This window comes from Copidosoma floridanum, unplaced genomic scaffold (assembly GCF_036245765.1).
Source record: "Copidosoma floridanum isolate Cflo_tuat_1 unplaced genomic scaffold, Cflo_Japanese_pri ptg000030l, whole genome shotgun sequence".
Lineage (NCBI taxonomy): Eukaryota > Metazoa > Arthropoda > Insecta > Hymenoptera > Encyrtidae > Copidosoma > Copidosoma floridanum.
In genome coordinates, this window is record NW_028321907.1 from 40,013,341 (window position 1) to 40,036,975 (window position 23,635).

Sequence of the window (23,635 nt, forward strand, 5' to 3'; positions counted from 1 at the left end):
CTTACACTCGTGTGATAATAAATTTGGCTATACGGTTGTCGAAGCTGCAGTGCAGCATCTTAACTCCTTGCTACTACGCGTGCGCTGAAATTCAGTTACGATCGCTGAATATGTATCTAACACTTGCTTCCATTTGTATCTGAATTAAACAAAATAATATTTAATAAAATAACAATGGAGATAATAGTTTATGCAAATAAATTCAAGTAAATAATTCAAATGCCTATTGTTATTATAAATTTATTCTCAATTTACTAACTTTACAATCTTAAATTCAAATTTTACTATCATGCAATTCATTACATATTCATATTTAAAATTTCTTTTGTGAGACTTTCATTCCGTTAGTTTTACTATCTTTGATTCAAATTTAACTATCATGCAATTTAAATGGCAGAGATTTTCTGTAAATATCTGTCAGTTGATTTTTAAATAAAATCTGGTTATACATTCTTTAACATAATAAAATATGATTTCAGTCATGTGTCTCAATCTTCTACCACCCTCTATCTTAGCACATACTTTGGAGGCCTTATTATCACACCAAGAATCCACGGGCAACGAAGTGCAAGACGTTCTAATACTTAAAAAGTGCTTCAGTCCAATCATTTCTTAACTTGCATTACGCATCGCCACATATTCCGCTTCACAAGTAAACAAAGCAACGTCATTCTGTTTTCTTGTTTTTGGAAACAACTATATCCTCATATTATCTTAGGAGATATCCAACCGTTGTGATTAGGACTTTACAGTCTACCAAACTTGCATCTTAACAGTATTATATAGTATTTTATAGTACGCGCTGTCGACAGTGCACTAAGAACTAGATGAGACATGCGCGAGGACTGTCAGTGCAAACGTGGAATCAATTACGCGCAAAGAAATAGCGTAGACTATGGTGGCAAATTATCTGCAAATCGGCTATAAAAGGAACCGACAAACAAAAAAGTCACTCGTTCTCCAGAAAACCTGGGACGCAAAAAATCCGCTGCTCACCCAGACCTAGAACTATCATGTACATCGGTTCGTTACCGCGGCGCGCACGCGGTGATAGAAAGAGATTAAGAACAAAGGCCAAAAACGTAAAAGTAAGTGTAAATACCATCTACAGGTAATACTAATACTAACCTGAGCTTACTTGGACTTTCAGTGTTTGATCGCTTTAAGCGTGGAGACGGCCTCCTCTCAAGTACTCAAAGCACTAGGGTTAGCGATAACGCTTCTCAGGTAAAGAACCTAGGTAGATTACTCCAGCAGTCCTCAAGACAGCCAAGAGCCCAGAGGACGATCCAACCCTACGTGGCTTTGTAGGATAGACAAAGTGCCAAGTATTAACCCTCTGTGGCTGTATTAATAATCCGCCTTAGTCTAACCAAACTTGCACAAGGGAAAAGTAATACGGGAAAATTTAAATAAAAACGGTAACTATAGTTTATGCCTGAAAAAGAAATTGAAAGAATTAAAATTTTTTTTATCAATTAAATTATTCGGTTAGCTAAGAGAGTAGCAACGATTTTAATACAAGTTATCCATGAAGAAATTATAAATACATTTTTCTTAGAAGCTTACGATCAAATAAATTTAAAAAAGAAAATAATTACTTGTACTAATTTAAATAAACCTTTCTCTACGAAAATAAATGCGAGAGTTCTTTTTAGAGTTACATAATAAAAACTAGAATTTTGTTTATCTAGATTTTTTATATAGTTGTCATTTTGTTAGCTAAGAAATTTATTTGTAGAAAAGAAAAGAGCTGAGTATTTTGTCTGTCAAAAGGAGATAAACAAATTCATTAAGAAAAATAAATACATTCACCAAACTTAATTCTTAGGGAACGATCGATCAGTAAAGCAATATTTAAAAGTAATCGCTGTATATTGTGCAGGAATTAATTGATTATTTAACAAGTAAATTTTGAAACTCGATGAGAATTACTTAAAAATTTTTTTTTTTGTATAATCGGCTATCCGAGCTACTTTGTTTCTTCACACAGGGCAACGAACCCGCCCTTCAAGATGTAAACACTTACATCTTGTGTGTTGGTTTCTCATCTAAGAGTTTCTGCGGTATGGATAATATTCTAGTATATCATTTTTGGTTATGTATTATTCTTTTCTTTTATAGTAGAAAGAACATGATGAGGGAGCAATAATAATAAGCAACTACTACAAACACAAGTGACAGTTAAAATTCCTGGCAAAAATAACGATAATTTAAGTGGGATTTTTTCTCTAGATCAACACTAAATTTCCTCAACACTAAAACATTAATCGATTTCCCTTATGCACACATACAATACACTAGACACATGTATAGAACGACTCACAAAAATACAAAATGAAATACGCGTGAAAGAAGCACAATGCTAAGTGGAACTCATCAGGCATTCAGAAATATGAGATAACTTATATAAACAGCTTGGTCAGCTAGCTCTTAATATCGGAAAAACTACATAAACCTATCAAACACTTAGCTAAACAGTCACAGCCCAAACACAAGCAATTGTCAATTGAGAACAAACATAAAGACGACTGTCTCTACAATGTGATTACCAAATACAAAAAAGCCGTAGAATCACTCATAACTCGAAAAATAAATAACGTATAAGACAGAGAAGTCTCAGTTAAGAGCAGACATACTAATTTTTAGTGCAGCCGCAAGCAGTTAACCCATCAAATTCTTAAAAGCTTTGAAAACTTACATTGAAATAACTTTCATAGAAGCTGACGCGATTAAACTTGTTTCATCACAAGCATTAAAAGAACCGGCTCTTAATTGATTCAAACATGTAGAAGAAGAAATCTATTCAAATAATAATTTTTAAACTTTGTTTCTAAACAAATATTTAAACGCGACGGTACAAGCTAAAGTTTAGTGGGCACTTGAATGGAATGCGTACAATGCCACGAATAATATGAGTTGCAGTTAGTACGTACTTAACTTATATAGCTATTTAAAAATGCTATGAGCACCGACCACCAAAGCAGAAGCCGTCGAGAAATTTGGAAACCATTTTGATGAAGTAATTCATTAATTTATTATCTTTCGAGAAATTGATAAAATTGATAACCTCGTAAAACTATTAGACTCTATGGACGCAGTAGGCGTGTTCAATAGCTCTATTTCCATCAGAGAAAATCTATGGATAGATTACGGAAGACAAGCAAACTCAAGCCCTATGTGAAATTATAACAGCTTCCAAGCCTCAACACCAAGCCCACGGAATGTAAATGAGGGTGACCGTGGTAATAATACAAATAACAACGCTACAAATCATACAAACCGAAATACGAACTCAGGCCAACAAATCAGCAATAACAATTATACTTCAAATCGATCATACGTAGTAAGACCACAAAGCAACTCATACAATCAAGGGACTCAGGCAGCCCAAATAAATTCAACTAAAGAGATCCCTAATCAGGAAAACAAATAAACGTTGTATCCAAGACCCCTATAGATTCTCAAGTCTATATTTTACCAGATACAACGACAAAAGGGGGCATTACATAGATAAATCCATTAAAAAATCAACATGAATATCCTACACACGAACACGCTACCATATGTAAATAAGAATTTTAAAAAAGTTTCGAAAATTAATCATGCTCAAGGGAATTTACCCGTCAAGAATGTTTGGTACCCATGACATATACAGCTTTGGTTCTATTTGATAACCAGCTTAAGGAAAAAGTGACAGATGATAGTAAGTCTGATACTATCACAAATGCATGCAATTTTTAACCTATTTGCCGTAAAAATCAAATATAAAATTGTTTGGTAGTAAATCCAGAAATACATACAGTGTTCAAAGATTTGAGACAGACATTGCTAGAATAACCGCATAACGAAAATCTGTTAACCAGTAAAGCTTTTATATACCCGGAAATAAGCATGGAAATAAAAGGTGTCAAACTAGAGGCATGAGTAGATACAAGGAGAAAATTAACATGTAAATCTGAATACATTTATGAAAAATATAACGATAAATGGAAAAATTTTCTTACCATTCCGGTAATTGCATTCCAAGCATACAGCCTTATTGGTAAAAAATCACTTTAAGTTAAGAAATAATTCAGTGCCCAAGTAAGAATAAAAAAAACTTATGTTTCAATTAATATTCTTATAATACCAAAGCTTATTCGTAATTACATACAAGAAACTAATTTTTTAAAGAAAACTAAAGTCGAGATTCACTTAGACCAAGACGAAATCATTTTTCCCTACGAACATAAACATGAAGTAATACAATTTAACACGTGCATAAAAGAGTTAAACACAATTAAATTCACTTAAAGACTGGAGAGCGAACTCGATCTTAGTAATTCCAATGAAGAGTTTCTAGTTACAGATTTACAAATATCTGACAATGAAATATCTGAGAAATCACAAAAGCTCAAAAATGTTAGGAATACGCATAAAAACCAACTTAAATGCTTAATAAAAAATTATAGACATATTTTTCATAAGAAACCTGTACAATTTAAAGCATATACCTACAAATAAAAAGTAACTAACGATGAACCCTACTTTTTATATCCCTACCCCATATCCACTAAACTAAAAGAAAAGGTTAATAACAAGTTTAAAAGAATGCTTAAGCCTAATATAATAAAACATTAAGATGGCGTATACGTAAGCCCGCTTACTACAGTTTTAAAGTCTGTTGGATTGGTACGAATATGTCTTGATGCATGAAAATGAAATGAACAACTATTAAGCGATCACGATGGAGCCGAGAAAATAGATGATACGTTAAGGGAATGTAGTAACATTGGGGTAGTGACAAGTGTCGATCTCACAACAAGTTTTTGGCAGATACCGATGCACGAAGAGTCACGGAAGTATATGGCATTTTTACATAAAAAAAAAAACATACCATTTCAAAGTAGTACCTTTCGGATTAAAAATAAGTAGTGCCACTGTAAGAAGAACATCTGATTTTTTACTCAATGGTATTCAAGACCTTATAATTGACTTTGTGGATGATTAATAATGCATGTCTGAAACATTTCCTGAACACTTAAACCATCTCAGCATCCTTTTTGAAAGAATTTCAAGGAAAAACTTAACAACAAATTTGAAAAAACTTGAATTCCATCAGGAAAAAATTTAATTTGTACGGCATACGTTATCCCTACATGGCATGAAACCCGATCTGGAAAAAATAGAAAAAATAAAAAATCTCTCACATAGTATTTGGGGACAAATGAAACCACTGCTGAAATTAATCTGAAAGGATAAAAGTTGAAAGTGGAATGTCAGATATTTGCAGGCCTTTAACCGTGTAAATGGATTGCTTCACAATGATTTATTTTGAAATCACGCTAATTCAAACAAACCCTTTGTTATACACAAAGATGCAAGTAATATCGCACTAGGAGTTATCCTATGCCAAGAAGACAAGGATAAAAACAGAAGAGTAGTCTACATGGCAAGTCGAACAATAAAGGGGGCAAAGAAGAGTTATTTTACCACGGAGCTTAAATTATAAGCGATGGTTTAGGCATTACAAAAATTTCGTTCCTTTATATGAGGTAGAAAGGTTTATAATTAATGTGAAAATCAGGCACTATAATATTAAATCTCATGTAAATTTTTGAGTGTCCAACTAATGAGATGGATGCTTTTAATTCAACATTATAATTTTGAAATAACACATGTTAAGTTAAGCGAAAAAGTGACAGCTGATTCATTACGTCGATACGTTTATAAGAAGGACCAAAACAGTACTAAGGACTTTAATATATTAACATTATCAGCTAAAAAACCAGATAACAATATACTTAAGAAATTAAAAGAAATTAAACTTACAATCAACAAATAAAAGATTACACGCGATTAAAAAAATCATGAATAATGGAAGTGAGTATACCCGGTATAAACTAGAAGCAGAAATCTTTCATCAATTATGTAATCATAGAAACCAAATTCCCTTAATAACATGCCTCGCAAGAGAAATTATTATGGAAGTACACGAATTATACGCCCATGTCGGGTCTAATAAATGTATTAAAATGCTTAAAGACGATTCTGCATATTCGAAATTTAAAAAGTTTGCCACGGAAACCCTACGTACTTGCGATACGTGTCAAAAAATAAAATTATACACTATGGAATCACATTTTGAAACGTGACCTATAATACCTGAAGAGCCCAGAGCCTTGATGTCGATTGATTTCTATGGACCACTGTCTATTTCGCGAGGAGGGGTGCGCCACATTTTGGCTGTAATCGATGTTTTTACGAAGTTTGTGGTATTGTATCCGATTAGGCAAGCTGATACGATGACGAGAATTAAGAAGTTATTGAAGCACTTTATTCTAACGTATGGTAAGTCAAATCGTATACAATAAGATCATGGAACTTGGTTCTATGCTAATTAGTAGCAAAAAACACTCGAAGAAGCTGAAATAAAAAATTTGTTTTTCCTTGATATGACACCCACAAAGTAACATAATTAAAAGGGTGAATCGGGAACTTGGACGATTTCTTTCAAATATTAATTAAAAATAAACTTAAAAATTAGGAAAATTAGGTAGGATTCATTCCACATTGTATAAATAAAAGCCACCACCACATAACAAAGTATACCCCTATAGAATTACAGTTAGAGTACCTACCCATACGATTTTGGCATAAGTATATCGAGACCCCTGATAAAATACAAATACTATATGTTGATAAGGTTTTCGTAGCAGCTAATCTGATAAAAAAAAAAAAAGAAGGAGGGCTGATAAGCATAATGCTCTAAAGATTTACAGAAGCTATTAGTTAGGGAATATAGTCTTAATAAAAACAAACCCAGTATCAGTTTTAGAAAGTGGGATTACTGCAAAATTTTTAGAACTATATAAAGGTCCTTATACCGTGACAAAAATTATAAATAACTTCACCTTTATTTTAACGAATAATTAAAATAAAATAAGGGAAATGACTTATCATATTCAATAATGCTGTTATTTTACAAATAATAAGAACAAAGAGGCAACGATAACAGCTCAACCACAAAATTAGGTGGACTAAACAATGCTTAGAGACCTTATTACGAAAGTTAAATTAATCACAAGTGGACACTGGTCCAACATAAGGCCTGATTAACTCGTCACACCCACGTACCAAACCTTCTCTAGGAGAAGAGAGTGTCGAACACACATGATGATTATATTGACATCGAAAATGACATCGCGATTAAGGACCTTGCACGCCTCACAATATAATAAAAAAACATAAGGTGAGAGAGAATGTGCTGTCTTAATTGTTAGTAGTTTGAGACAAACAATGACTTTAAAAATATAAATGTATAATTAGGAAATCCTTACTAGATAAAAAAAAATGCTGAAAGAAGGATTAGAAAGAAAGAGGAGAAAATGGAAAAAAAAGAAAAACAACTGTAAGTACTCTTTAATATCCCACAAGATCAACAAGGGCCCATTGCGATGGTTAGAATGGAAAAATATTCAGAGTCCAGTAAATACGAACAGAGCACTGGGTCATGGAAATCACGCACCCAAGAAAGACACAGGCATCGACTGCAGCATCCTCTAGATCTCTCCCCCCAATGATTCCCCTTCCCGCACTCCTTACCCAACCACCAACATCCTCCTAGACTCCTCTTTTTAAAATTAAGAAAACACCCACATCAATACAAATCCAAGAAAATAGAATATTTAAACCCATACTACCCACCATGTTTCCATACCATGATCAAAAACTTCAGACCGCCCTGAACTTACCATTTAATTCCCCACCAAACAAAAATAAAAAAAGTCAATGTTGCAGCTATTCAACGGCACTCCTATTATAACCCATCATTCTACTCACAAAACCAAACAGAAAAACAATAATAGTCATCCCACCCCATTCCCAATTTGAGAAACAAAACCCAGAAAAGACAGAAGAAAACTTAGTAACCCTACCTTTTGAACCTACATTAACACCACTCACTTCAACGACCATCACTCCCACATCCCCAAAAATCGCAACACAATTTCATTCCTTACGAAGACGCCACTATATAGCCTCTGTAAAAAGTTTCTACCAGTGCGAAATATCTAAAGATACTTAGAAGAAAAAACAGATGTAGATAACAATAAATAAGAATAACTACAATCTTATTTGTTTAAAATGAGTTTATTTTCACAAACTCGAGGGGGAAGATGTAAGAAGGCGTTTTTCATTAACAAGAAAATTGTAATTAAAACGTATTGTTTATATTTATATTGTTTTAAATGCATTTTTTTTTTTTTTTAAGAACCACTAATAAATACATAAAACTCGCCAAATCAAAACTAAAAGAGTAAGCACAGAATATAGAACAAGCTGTTAACTATGCGCCGAAAGCTAGATGAAATATGCGCCAGGACTGTCAGTGAATACGTCGAATTAATTACGCGCAAAAAGAAAGCGTAGACTATAATGGCAAATTATCTGCAAATCAGCTATTAAAGGAGCCGCCGCACAAGAAAAGTCGCTCTTTCTCCAGAAAACCTGGGACGCGGAAAATCAGCTCCTCACCCAGACCTGGAACTCTCCTGTACATCGGTACGTTACCGCGGCGCGCACGCGGTGATAGAAAGAGATTGAGAACAAAGTCCAAAAGCGTAAAAGTAAGTGTTAATACCATCTACAGGCAATACCAATACTAACCTAAGCTTACTTGGACTTTCAGTGTTCGATTGCTTTAAGTATGGAGACGGCCTTCTCTTAAGTAGTCAATGCACTAGGGTTAGCGATAACGCTTCATGGGTGAAGTACCTAGGTAGATTACTCCAGCAGTCCTCAAGACACCTAAGAGCTCGGAGGACGATCCAACCCTATGTGACTTTGTAGGATAGAAAAAGTGCCAAGTATTAGCCCTCCGTGGCTGTATTAATAATTCGCCTTAGTCTAACAAAACTTGCATAAGGGAAAAGTAATGCGGAAAAATTAAAAGTAAAATTGTTATCCACATAAGATCATATCAAATTAATGTGGGAAAATTACAATTAAAATTGAAACTACAGCTTAGCTTGAGGAAAATTCTAAAAGAAATTAATTTTTTTTTTATCAATCAAATTATTTGATTAGCTAAAAGAGTAGCAAACGAATTCAATACAAGTAGTCCATGTAGTCCATGAAGGAATTATGAATACAATTTTCTTAGAATTTTAAGGTTGAATAAATTTAAAAAAGAAAATAGTTAATTGTACTTATTTAGATAAACCTTTTCCTCCACAAATAAATGCGAAGTACTTTTTCGAGTTAAATAATAAAAACTAGGACTTTAGTCATTAAGATATTTAATGAAGTTGCTATTGTGTAAGCTAAGAATTTGATTTATAGAAAAAAAAAAGCTGAGAGTTTTGTTTGTCCCCAAAAGGACATAAACAAATGTATTCAGGAAGATAAATACATTTACCTAACATCATTTTTAAGGAACGAATGATCAGTTAAGCAATAGTTAAAAGAAATGGCTGTATATCGTGCAGGATTTTATTGATTATTTAACAAGTAAATTTTGAAACTCGATAAGAATTATTTTAATATTTTTTTGATATATAATCGGCAATTCAAGCAACTTTATTAATTTACATAAGGCAACGAATCCGCCCTCCAACATATAAACACTAACATTGAGACTCTTTTTCATTTTTTCCTTTGAATTTAAAATTTGATTTGTCACCATTAGTGTCCTTCAGGATTTTTACTTGTTAAATTAAAATTTTGCAAGCATTTTGTCAATGCAGGGGGTCTGTGTAAGTGTAGTTGTTCTACATATTTTATTTTATTTTACTGTGTTAACGAAAAAAGTTCCAATCTCACCAAGATCTGACATCTCAAAGTCAGACTGCAGACCAATTCTAATTTTCTTTAGTTTACTAACGCAATTACTTGCTGCTATAGTATTATCTACATGTAGAATCAAGATTAAAAGGTTAACCTTTTCTTTTTATGCGTTAAGGCAAAGTTAAATGGTGTGTTTTTGTTATACTAGTTTCGGTGCATCTTTACCAATACACTCGTTTTATTTCTTCAAGCTAATATTAAGACTATAAAGGGCTTTTTCCAAATGACATATCTTATTTTTCTTAAGTTTATCTTTGTAAGCAGACCTTCAGAAATCTTCATGTATATTTCTTTCTTGATTAAACCATTTATGAATACTTTCTTAACATCTAGTTCACAAGTTTTTAGATTAAATTTATTATTAGTTAATTTTACCAATCTCACAAGAGCCAACCCAGATACACCAGCATGAGGCTCTTGCAAGTCGTACTTATTTCTATCTTTAAATTACGAATTACTAACCTTGCCTCAAACTTAGTGGTTTTAATCTTGGTCTATCTTCTTCTTTAGGACTCGTTTGGAATCTATCATGTTTAGCTTGCTTTCTTTAACATTCATACTTGATCTATCTACAATTTTTAATACCTTATTTGATGCACTGATTTTATTTCCTCGTCAATTGCTCTGAAGTTTTCTTGAGCAAGCTCTTTATTTTTCTTCGGTCGTCCTCATTTATTCTTGACTCCTTGTTCTCCCTTTGTTTCTAATAATACTTCAAGACTATCCACACCAAACCAAATAAACCATTTATCTTGTTTACTGTTTATCTTATGATTATTCCGGCTTGCTATTTTGTTATTTCCCCAGATATTTCTAAGCACAAGTTTTTCATGAAATCTGACATCTGAAATCTCATAAAAAATTTCATCTTCTTATCTTAGAAAAATGTAGTTGGTAGTGTATCTAACTAGTACTACTCGTATACCTTGTCGGCTGAATTTGGTCCCAGTGTTCCTTTGTATTTTAATAAGTTTCACACAACCAAATCTTGCTTCATTTATTTTTGTTTTTATATTTGGGGTGAAATTTTCACAAGGAGCTGTAATTTTGTTGGACAAAAGTCGTGTGCCATTATATATACACACTGCAGCACCCAAGGTTATATCCAATACGTTCTCCCTAAACCCGGAGTCATGTACGTAAGCTCACACTTTGTACAGCAATGTGCGATGGATTTGTTCTCAAACGTCATTCTGTTCCAGAGTGTCTGGACAGGACAATTAAGACTTAGCTCCCAATCTCTAGAGAATATTTACTGTTCAACCTCCTGCAAACTCTGTGCCTTGGTCTGTTCTTTCATAGCTTATCTTTGCATCAAAGTCCAGTAGATTTTGTGTGCTGGTCGCAAATTTGTCCATACAACTTCTTGCTTCACTTTTTACTTTCAGAGGGTATGCTTTAGTCAGTATTGAGTAGTCAGTCGTCTGTGTGTGCTATCATGAATTTATATCCTTTAGGATAAGTTGCCGCACTAATCGGTCCCATTATGTTGGTGAGAATCTTTTCAAGTGGCTTCGATGCCTTTTTTCTTTTAGTGTTAAAAGGCAATCTTTAAATTTCAACAATGTGATACACCTTGCATAATGCAACAAAGTTATCGAACACAGACTTTTTAAAATCTCTATTGTCTAGAAACTTTCTTTGCAATGCCTTAAGATATTCCTTCGATGAATGACCAAATCTTGCGTGTCAGAGCATGGCTCTGTTATTTCTTTTAAATATTTTATACCCTTATGTAAAGGGACTTGAAGCATCCAAAATCTTACCAATCATTTGTTCTTTACTACCATTAATTTTTTCATCTTTCATGGTTTTCTCAAACTCATTTTGCTCAGCGGTGTCCAAACAATAATTTTTAGATCCATTGTTTGGAATTATAGGGAAGCTCTTACTATAATTGGTACTGACTTGCTGAACCTTTTCGGCCACTGGTGCAGAGGCACTTTCTATCATTAAGCATTCTATAATTTTTTTACATTTCTTGTTGTTGTTTGTACTCTAACCATCTTGCACTAGTTTTGCTATTCAATAAAGACTCTGTTATAAGCGGCCTTTTGGGGGTTAGGCAACCTTGAACAGAGCGGGAGAGTTGAAGATGGCTGAAGTCGTCTTCGAGGATATTGATCAGCGGTAGAGATTGAGCAGCAATAAGCACCCTGTGCTAGAGACTCTATGCGTGGTAAGGTGGTGCACATTACCTCACGTCGAGCACCAAATTGTTATAAGCGGCTTTTTGGGGGGTAAGTAGCCTTGAACAGAGTGGAAAAATTAAGGGTGGCTGAAGTCGTCTTCAAGGATATCGATCAGCGGTGAAGATTAAGCAGCAATAAGCACCCTGTGCTAGAGACTTTATGCGTGAAAAGGTGATGAACATCACCGTGTTTGGAGACTCTAGGCGAAGTGTGGCAGAGCTTACGCTTGAATCTGATGTCACCGCTAAAGCTGGTATCACTGATGGGTGGTTTGGCAATCAGGATAAAGCAGTAGTAAATACCCTGTGCTAGAGACTCTGAACGTGGAGATGTAGAGCACTTTTGCTGGAATTGTTTTTCACCACTGGAGCTGTTGCAACTTCGGGGTGGTAGGGTAGTGACCAGCAGCAGTCCAGGAATGCTAGTTGCCACTAGACTGGTTAGATTCTCATAGTAGGTAGACAACAATATCCCGTTATGCAGACGAGGATGGCGAGATTTTGTAAAATTGAAGTCAAACACTTAGTTTATTGTGGTATTAAACATAGGTATTTTATTTAAATTAATAGGTACTTAAGCCACTGAAATAATGTAGGTCTCGGTGAGCGAGAACCTAGCTTTGAAATAGATCGGGTTATCCGGGTGGATGAATGCAAGACGTCGCGCAGCCCTTCTTATATACTGTAAATATACATGTTATATACATCGCAAGTAAAATGTTTTTCATCTTCGGGTCGTTTCCCAGATAACCAGCCACTCATAATTAGTTGGCAAAGTGGGACTGGAGAATACCTTCTCTGTGCACATGCTATTGCCGCAAACCACTGAGGAGGCTGTTGTGGTTGCCCAAACTCAGGGTGATTCTCTCTGGCTTGCTGTTGTAGTATAATCTGATTTAGTAGCAGCACCAGATTGATTGAAAGAATAACTATAGAACTCCGAATTGCTAGAGCAGATTATGCTCTGGCTAGTGCGGGGTATTTTTCTTATATGGAATACGGGATACGATGAAACCAGGAGCACAATGTAATAAATATTAAAAATACGAATGATTATAATTAAATTCCGAAATATATTCAAAGCTCTTGTCTTATGAAATAGTTACAAACTTTGATCTCAACGCAAAGACTTATTTATCTAGTTAATGAAAGAAGAAATGAGAACATAATAAAACATAACGCAGTTATCAAACACCATTCAAACCCAATTAACCGTTGATTTAAGATAAACTAAATAATATGCTTTTCTTGATTCGCAAAACTCACTTTTTAGTGTATTAAGATTAGATAACTTTCGAATAAACTCGCTTCGTAGCACATCAACGCTAATTCTCCTATCACAATGATTTAATATTTAACTAACGAGAAAACGCTCTTTTTTATATGAGTCTTACACAATATTTACGATCGACGTGGTTCTAATATCAATAAATCATATTTTTAATTAGTTCAATGACAAACTTCAGACTTTTGTTTTTATTTTTGGATTAATTACCATTGAACGCAAAATAATAGTTGTAACTAATAATCAAAACCCCTTACACTCTACACTCTATTGGACTCAATAATCTCGGATGTAATATAAGAAAAACATAAGGAGTACAATCGTGGGCTCCTCGCAGAATCAACGGGATATATTGGCTATACAACACGGTAGCACGGTACATAAAAACAACAGAAGAAATGAACCTTAAAAAAAGGAGGTAGGCTAGTTAGTCAGCAAAGAGAGATGAGTATGCCTACGAAGCCACCACAAGGGATTTATTGCTTCTGCGGCGGGGAATTATCGTAATGATAATTCGCGAACTCCTTTCAATTGCCTATTAAATAGCCCCCTTTTACTCACGCAAACCGGGAAAAGAAAACAGGCAGAGGCGAGGGGCTTGAAACGAAGAAGGCCTTGTCCCCTGAACGGACCCAGAGAAGAAAGCCTGCGGTTGCTGAGCACCCATCAACGGCTCGACCGATTAGGTCCGGTTCATGAGGAACTCTTCCTTTGAATGCCACTGAATAAGTGTCTTCGGTTTCTGGGATACCCAACTGCATAACTCTCAACTCTAAGTTTCATGCCCGTGAATGACTGTGTATGAGGTACGTTGCTCAGGCCTATTATAACCATATTTATTTAATTCTATTTAACTTAAAATAAAATAAAGATTCTATTCAACTTGTCATTATTACTGGATATGAATAGGTTTCTAGTGACTGATTTCCACTTTCCTAAGTGCGTATCTTACTTATTATTGATGTTTGAGAAGATGGATGCGTAACATCGTTTTTTTTCTTAAGACAGTGAGAACTCTTGATTTCGTTAACGACAATACTAATCAATGCCAAATAGTTAATGGGCAGCAAGATAAAGATAGAAGGTTCAAGCCAAGCTCAGTTCGTCTTTGTCATAAGTATTAATAAGTCACTTTGCTCACTGTCTCCTCTAGCTTAATATCACACAAAGCCGCTTAAGTTTGTTACTCTATAATAAAAGCTTATTCGATTTCCTTTTTTATAGTTCGTTAAACAATCAAAAATCAATTATTACTGTTATTTTATTAAAGAGAACTTGCAAGTGCTTATTTTATTGAATTATACATAATTCACACGCGCTCATTGTTTGCACTTAAAGTGAAAAGATTAATGTTCAATCTTGAAGCACACAATTGCCTTTTAGTTCCAACTATTTTTGATAAATAGAAATTTAATTAGTTATTCGAGAATGGTTATGCTTTACCTCATGTACCTGTACCTGGCCAACCTTTATACCATACACTCCACTAGCGATCGATACATATTTATCCTTTGAGCCAGATATAGGTTCAGAGATAGTTGTGGTAGTTGCTTTTTTTACTCGTCTTTGGCTTATCTAGCCATCTTGGCTTTATTAACTGTTTCGATAACCATCTTGCACGGCTGTTGCGTTATAGTCGTGAGAGAAGAGAGCTATGTAACCATAATATTTAGGTAGTGCGACGAGGGTGAAGACTGCAGAGCGTTTGGGACCCTGTGTATCTTTCTCTTTCTCGTAGATGTTGTGCTAATGCAAATAGACACTTAGCTTTTCAGCCTTTGTTTACCACTCTTTCTCTCTTACTCTTTTTCAAACTTTCATATAAGTGAACGTTTATGAAGTCACCATTTTATGCCTTGTACATTGGCTTAAATATATGGACCATAAGAGGTTGCGTTTGCGCGCTCACTAGACTATCAATAAATGTTTTTATACTAAAGGAGAATTAAGTGTCATGCAAATTTTAGTTTGGATTAACGGTCAATGTTTATAGGCTGTTATCATGCTGCTTGTACGGGTATGAACTGTCAAAACCATGATGAGCATTTTAATATCAAGGCCTAGCTGAATACTCTACTTACTTTGTTTGCCTCGCAGACTACATCGTTATCAGCAAGCACTCTAGCTTGTTGTTATTCAAGCCAAAAAGCCAAGCTGCAGCAAGTATTAAGTTTAAAATCAGCTTAGTACCTACAAGTGCTTGCGAAAAGAAAAGGATATTAAATTATTTAGTATAACTACAGCTCGTTTAAGATAAGTTAAATCGTAAGAAATAAACTTTGCTTAAACGATTAGACTTTTAACTAAGAACTATTTTAAAATTAAATTATAAATGTAGAATACTTTCTGTTGCGTTGATTATATAGCCAAGAAAATAGTTTTTATGTCTAAGTTGAACTTATTCATTTATTAAATGAAATTTCATTTGTTCAGCTTAGATCTCTGCTAGGAAAGATAAATAAGATGTACATGAAAATAAATATTTAGTCAAAATTGAGCAAAGGGACACGTGGCTTGCCATACATAAGAATAACTGTCAATTTTTAATTATTAATGATTTGTAACAAAAACTAACCTCACTTTAAGTCATCTTAAATCGAGTCTGGTTCGTTATACTTTGAAATAAAATGAAAATTCGTAATAAGCGTTTTATTGAGATAAGGATAAAATAATAACAAACATACATCAGTTGTGAGAGTAATTTGTGTATTTTTTTACAATTTTCAAACTTAAGGTTTAAGGTTAGTAGACTTAGACATTGCTGAACATTTGATATTTAGTAAACTTCGCGAAGATTAGTAACTCGAATACTAATTTCAAAAAAGAACCTGTAAAAATGACCTTAAGTCAAGTATCAGCCAGATTGGAGATGCTTAAATCTCCATTCGGTCAGTTCAACTGAAACCATGATAAGGTAATGGACTTAGAGGTGTTTGATTTTGAGCATGCTTTTTTGAAATTAAAATAGTATGACCTCACGAAGGATATTTATTACAGCACAGTAGGAGAGTTTCAAGATTTTTTAAGTACAATAGCGCTGGCTACGGGTTCTCCTACTTTACTACATTCAACCAAAACGAATCCTTTCGTGATTTAGAAAAGGTCTTCGTTTATAACAGAGATAAATATTTTTCTGTCGTTAAGTTAAAACGCTTAGTAAGAAATCACACTTACGTCTCGTAAGCAAGTAAACTAACAATTTGTTATCAGTCACACTTACGAAAACCAAATCGTTTTTTGAAATGAAACGTTTCTATAAAAAAATCTTTGAAGCTGTTAATGCTCTCAGTACTCTTCGTAGAAATTTAAGTGATAGTAATATGATAGTGGCTTTGAATGTAAGAAAATTAAGCTGTAGTTTTAAAAAAAAGTAGTTCAACGCATAGGTAGTGCTTCAGAACCCCCAACAATAGTACAACTAAGAACTTTTTTTACATCTCAACTTTGAACATTCGAATCTTATCAAAACTACTCTTTTAATCGAGACTCTAGAACCACGCCTTCAAAATCAAAATACTTTTCTTATGCTACTACTCAGATAGAGAAAGTAAGTGATAGAAGATGTAATGTTTTACCTTTTTTTTACCGCTCTTGCCTGAAAAAACCAAGTGTGAACAGCACTTTTCTAGAAGCTTCTTTCTTAACCTTTTAAGTCAATATGTTGTTAGATATCAATAGAAAATAATAATTAAGGCAAAGATCCTTAATTTCGCGAATGGTACGCCTAATTCATGCAAGACTACATTGACTTGAGTCACATAAAAGACAGCTGTTACGATGAGGCAAAATGTTTCTCACCTCATCATGTGGTCTTAAAGAAATCAAGCACTTCCACTAAACTAAGAGTAGTGTTTAACGATCCCTTTCAGGCTTCTGCTTGTTTTTTTCTTAACAAGCTTTTACATATAGGACTAAACTTATTTAAAACCCTGGCAGCAATTTGATCTCTACTTGGAAAGAGTTTTACCATGCATTTACAGCCAACATGGCCCAAGTGCTTAGACAAAACATTGTGCACCTCGAGGACTAGCCATATCAGACAAAACTGTGACAAAGTAATTCGTCAAAGCCTCTCCATATTTATTTGTTGCAACTGTAATTTATGGCTTCATTAGCTTCTCTTTTTTCCTCAAGAGTTCTAAATCAGCTAGCTATTAAATACAAAGTTAAGTATCTCATAGGCTCTGAGACTTAACTTAATTCAAAATACATGGATGATATTCTTTTAGGGGGTTATAATGTGCCTCGATCTATCCAACAAAGAAGCATGTTGTTGAATTTGACTAAAGCTGGTCGTTTTATTCTTTAAAAATAGATCTCAAATTCTTCAGAACTACTAGTGGACTTACAATTCACTCTAATAGCTAAATCACCAGTTGAATTTAAGAAACTGACCATCTCAACGTCTGTTCTAGGATTAGGCTGGAATCTGGCACGAGATAAGTTTATGTTTAAAATATTAATTGAGCCAATGAATTTCAACCCTTTAGAAAAAGAGGTCCTTTACTACCCAGCAAAAAAAGAGTTTATTTAAAGCCTTTTCTAAGTGGAGGCCTGCTTAGAGTGGACGATTAAATGAATCTCTTCCTGATGAGGGAACAAGAGACTCTTTTATTTTCGATTAACATAATTATTTAACTAATTTAATCAATAAGTACATGCATGAAGTCACTTTGAATAGGTGTATTTAATGAGTGTTAACTACTCTACAGTAAAACTGTTAAGTCATTCATAGTCACCAGTGTGTTTGATCCTAAGTTAGCAGATGTGAAAGATGTTGTCAATTTTAAGCTTCAAATTCAGTTCAGCAAAGGGTAAGTTACAATTTGAGAGAGTTTGGTAGAGTCTACCTTTTAGTAAAGTAAAAGTAGACTATCCTGGCCCCCATTTCTGTAAGAGTGTCTAATAGGTAAAGTAACAACAAAGGGTTATATAGTTGTGTTTGTGTGTCTTTCTACCAGACCTTTTCACTTTTAAGTTGCCGAAGATTACACATCTGAATCTTTTATTTTAACTTTTCAGAGAATGAGACGTGGACATTATTCCGATATATTTAGTAATTGTGGCTCAAATTTTATTAAACCTGTCAAAGAAGTGAGTTCGTTGGTAAAAGTCCTAATAAATAAACCCAAAATTGTACACTTATTAATGTGGCTGGAAAGCAACTGTTAATTCAACCTCAGACTCCACATTTTGGTGGTATTTGAGAAGCTGTAGTTGAGTTAGTCAAGTTTTATCTCAAATACATCATCAGAGAACAAGCTCTCACGTTCGTAGAGCTCAATACATTACTTTGCAAAATCAAAGCTCTTTTTATTTCGTGTCTGCTAACTCCCATAACGTAAAATGTTACTGACTTTTTTGCCTTAACTCTAGCTTATTTTTTCATCATAACGCTCTCGTTAGTTTTGCCTGAACCTGATGTAACTTCAGTTGAAATTGCAAGGATTAGGATGTAGAAGCTTATCACGCAAATTTCTTAATACCTTTCACACCTTCAAGTTAGGAAAAAAATGGCTTTACGTAAAAGCTTCACGTAGGCGATGATGTACTAATCAAAGATATTTCGTCTCCTCCTAGTCAGTGGCCCTCGGCTCTTGTTACTAAAACGTACTCTAGTCTAGATAGGTTGATTCGTACGGCTAAAGTTGAAACTGTTAAATCAATGTTTACTTGATTCATAGCTAAACTGATATATTTTTCCTTACGAAAAAAAATAACAAATCACAAAACTCAGGTAAAAGGTAACAGTGGATTCTTTTGCATTTAATTTCATCTTTTTTCCATGTATAGGTTTAACATAAAATTATTAAGAACAGCGGTTCTGGATAACGATTGGCATTCTACTACTTATGTTGAGGTATTTTGAAAAATTTGATTTTTTGTGTTGGTACGATAAATCAAGGCTGGAAGAAATTTGGATATATATATATATATATATATATATATATGTATATATATACACACGTTACCTCCTTTGCGACAGTTAAGACTTCTGATTCTGTTGACGACAGCACTAACCTGGTCCCACCATAAAGCAAAAGGGAAGCAAGATGAAGCCAGAAGCTTGGAGACGAGCTTAGTTTGTTCTTGTCATGAGTATTATTAAATCGTTTTCCCTATTTTCTGCTACAGCTTAGTACTACGCAAAACTGCTTAAGTTTGTAAATTTTACTAAGAAGAGCTTAGAAGCGCTTATTTGCACTTAGGGTAAAAAAATATTATTTAATCTTGTAACACGCAGTTGTGTTTTAGTGCCTACTGTTCTTATTAAATAGAAAGTCAAATACGTGTTCAAGATTTCTTTTATCCCATATACCTGTATCCAGCCATCCTCTATACCATACAGTCCATTTATGGTCAATGCAACTGATATTAAAAAACTGTTAGGTTTCTAATCACCCGTGCTTACTCGCCTAAAAGTGTACTTTATATTTCAATAATGCTAGATAACTGTTAGATTTATAGTCTCTAATGCTCTTTCGCTTGAAATCGTATTTCATTTATCAGTAATTCGAAAGAACTGTAGTGTTCCTTATCGTTGCTGCTTACTAACTCAAAAGCACATTTTATTTATCATTATTACTAAGAAACTGTTGGGTTTCTAATAGCTGTTATATACTTGCCTGGAAACGTACTATATTTATTACTAATACTATAAAACTATCAGGTTTTTTATCTGTGATAGTTTATATTCAAATTGTATAGTAGTAAAGTTATAAGTGCACTCTATAAATTGTGTTAACAATTATTTTACATAATTAGGTCGGAACCCTTTTTTTTGTAAGTATGCAAGTAGGCGAAATAAAGAACCGTGATTGTTGTTATCCAAACGCTGAAGCTATACTTCTTTAAATATGACGAGCCATGCTTTCTCCATCTGGACGTGTCAGCTATACCTCTTTTTGTCTGAATGTACGAGCTATACTTGTTTCTAGCTAAAAATAAGTGCACTGCTCATTTTGCCTTAATTCGTAAGCAGAGTTTTTTTTTCTAATTCTTAGTTGCATGTTTTTTTATTTGAACTTTTAAGATATGCTCATTTTTACTAGGGCTCCTAAGCTGTGATTTTTTTACATGGACCGTCGATATGGTTAAAGATGAAGTAGTTATTGAAATTTATTAAATCATCATAAAAAATACGGTTTACTCTTACATCGACCTTTATATTTAAGACAACTAACAAAGTTTTTAATGCTTCACAAGTAAATAACAAAATGTGATGAATAAATTGACCGTTACGCAGTTCTCCATCTCGAAAGAATGTTCGCTTTCAAAAACGATGGCAAATTTTATGCGCTTTGAGAAAAAGCAGATGAAGAAGCCTACGTTGTGATACTTATAATGATCAAGAATAAAACACTAAGCTCTTTACTAAAGAAAAACATCAGATTTCCGATACAATAGTCATAGAAAGTGGACCCTTTCTGATTAGGAATATAATGACCTTATAAGCAAAATTTAAAATCAAAACAAGGGGCCTAAAGGAAAAATTATGAACATTAAAAACAAAATCAAAAATAAACTGGAATGCTGATTTAAAGGTGCTAGAATGATAGAACAATGCTACATATCATACTCAACAAAATCCGGATTAGGGCCTTATCATTCAATAAATCTCCTCCACTGTTAAGATAATTCAGGAAATAAATGTCTTGGCTTAACCCAGGGATTAAATAAAGATGAGTCTTATAATATTACAGTGAAAGTGTAATTACTTTAAAAAAAAGTATTAATAGTGATATTATAGTAACTATAATAGGAATAAAGTTGGACATAATGTGCATCAAGAGTGTGTGATGAGACCGGATACAAGATAAGCAAATTTTAAAAGATTAACTTTTTGGCCTATATTTATCTGCAAAGCTGTTCAATAGTATTTGAAAAAATTATAGAAAATTAAAAAATATCAGGTGTTCTCGTACAAACAATTTTTTTTTACTATTTAGAAATTTGAGAATGCGAAACTAGAGTAAATAGTAGCGTGGTCTTCAAGGCTTCGCCTGCTTATTAAAACCGTCTTAGTTGTACTCCCAAACGACTTCCTTTCGTTAATCATATCATTCTTTTTATCTTTGTTGCTATATGTAAAACTGAGAGTATGTTACTTCTTCGATTAGATTAAAAATAACATTTTATAGATTTTTTAAATTTTCACCATCCCAAGTATTAAAATGAAATTATTATGACAGTAAAGTATTGTAAAATAGTGGGAGCTCGTTTTGAACTATAATTTAAAAAAATTTATTTTAACATAATATGTGAAAAAGCATGTTCTTCCTGCCTTTCCATACTTCTTTCGAACTTAAACACATTCACCCCGTTAATAAAAAAATTATATTATGAAATTCATTGAGATTATAATAATAAAAATAATACTGTCTTTAGAGACAAATTATCATAAAAGCTTTTGTAACTTTTCTTCTTATAGTTTACTTACTCTTCAATTTTTTTTTACAGAGCACTTTCACTTAAATTCAAGACTACTCATGCACCTCCAGGTGATGTTTTAGTTCATCGTGGAGATGTCTTACTATACGTATATTTTATATCAAGAGGGAGTATTGAAATTCTAAAGGATGATATAGTTATGGCCATTCTAAATAAAGATGATATATTTGGTGAAAATCCTTGTGTCTACTCCTCCATTGGAAAATCTTCTTGTAATGCCTGTGTTCTCACTTATTGTGATTTGCATAAAATTCATCGTGACGATCTTTTAGGAGTTTTAGCTTTGTATCCTGAATTTTTGTCTCATTTTAGCCAGAATCTTGAAATCACGTTTAATATGAGGGATGTAAGTACATGTTGCACTTATTTATATTTAATATGATTTAAAAATGATTAAAAATTCCTTTAATAAGTACAATTTATTATTCTAACCTTTTGATATACTGGGAGTAAGCTTTACCAATTATAATATCTGTTGTATATTGCTAATTCCTATCTATTTTAATTAGTATTTTTTTTTAAATCCATTAAATACATCTTCTTTAAGAAGAAAGAAAGGAATTGCCCAGTTAATAGATATGAACAAATAAAAAAAAAAAGAAACAAATAAAAATGCCCGTAAATAGTGGAGAAAACTCGTCAGGAGACGACTCACTCATACAACAGTTTTTGAATGCTTTACGAGGATTAAGAATGACTAATTCATAAATATGCGTGAATCACGCATTTTAACATATAACTTTTTATGACGGATACACGATTCCCTTAAAAGACTTTTTACAAGGTGTAGAAAGTGGACGAACTATAATAATATTTGCTTAAAAACCTGTGTACCTTTGTACGGTTATTTTTAGACACAAAGGCAAAGCTCAGGTGAGTAGAGTAAGTTCTTTTTTTGCATCAAGTAATCAGTTAAAAAAACATTTAAAACAAGAATTTTTACCAACCAAATCGTATCATAAATACATGGCAGAACTTTTGAATACTACAATGAAACACAACGAGACAATTCGACCAAATGGAATAATGACAAACTCAAAACAACACAAAAACAACAATTTAAAATATCAGCACTACAAATTTTGACCAACTAAATCGTATCATAAATACATGGCAGAACTTTTAAATACTACAATGAAACACAACGAGACAATTCGACTAAATAAAATAATGACAAACTCAAAACAACACAAAAACAACAATTTAAAATATCAGCACTACAAATGTTTGTTAATAGTTCACCTGACTCGTAAAAATTAACAATAGCACTTTCAAAACCCAAAGACATCCACTAAGCTTTAGAAGCTGCTTTATCTACTGAACGCACTATCCCACCAGTATACAATCAGGCCAAGTACGTTTACATGGCCGTACCCACGACCATGTACAAACGTTACCGGAATTGCTGTTCCTGTCTCTACTTAGTTTGACCACCAAAAAAAATACGTCAGTTTTAATGGCCTATTGACCAACAATAGAAATTATTTCCCGCATACCTACGATAAAAATTATGTCAAGATGACTCAACCAAAATTCGACGAGTATGGTCAAAAAATCATACATCCCACACTGAGCTACGCATATCAGCGACGATTTAATACTACACTACCATACCGTACATTACCACCACCCTGAAAAAATTAACCTACTTACTATTATTACCCTTTAAGTTTTCAAGAATTTCTATATTTTCAATCACAACCTTTTTATCCACCTTACTACCCATAAATGTATTATCCCTAGTCTCATTATCAACGCTATAGATACTATCAACAAACTCCATTTTATTACTACAATCAAAAACAATACTAAAATTATAATCAAGAATGATACCAAGACTCTCGCCCTAACTCTCCAAAAAACGAGAACAAGGCTCGCCG

General features: G+C 33.4%; 1 protein-coding gene across 1 annotated transcript in view; it reads left to right on the forward strand.

The window, feature by feature from the left end:
* sei (potassium voltage-gated channel seizure) overlaps positions 1-23,635 on the forward strand; it is a 755,411-nt gene that overhangs the window by 585,759 nt on the left and 146,017 nt on the right. The window contains exon 9 of the mRNA XM_089596947.1: positions 21,765-22,101. Within this exon, the coding sequence (XP_089453073.1) occupies positions 21,765-22,101 (337 nt within the window). The remainder of the gene's footprint in view (positions 1-21,764; positions 22,102-23,635) is intronic.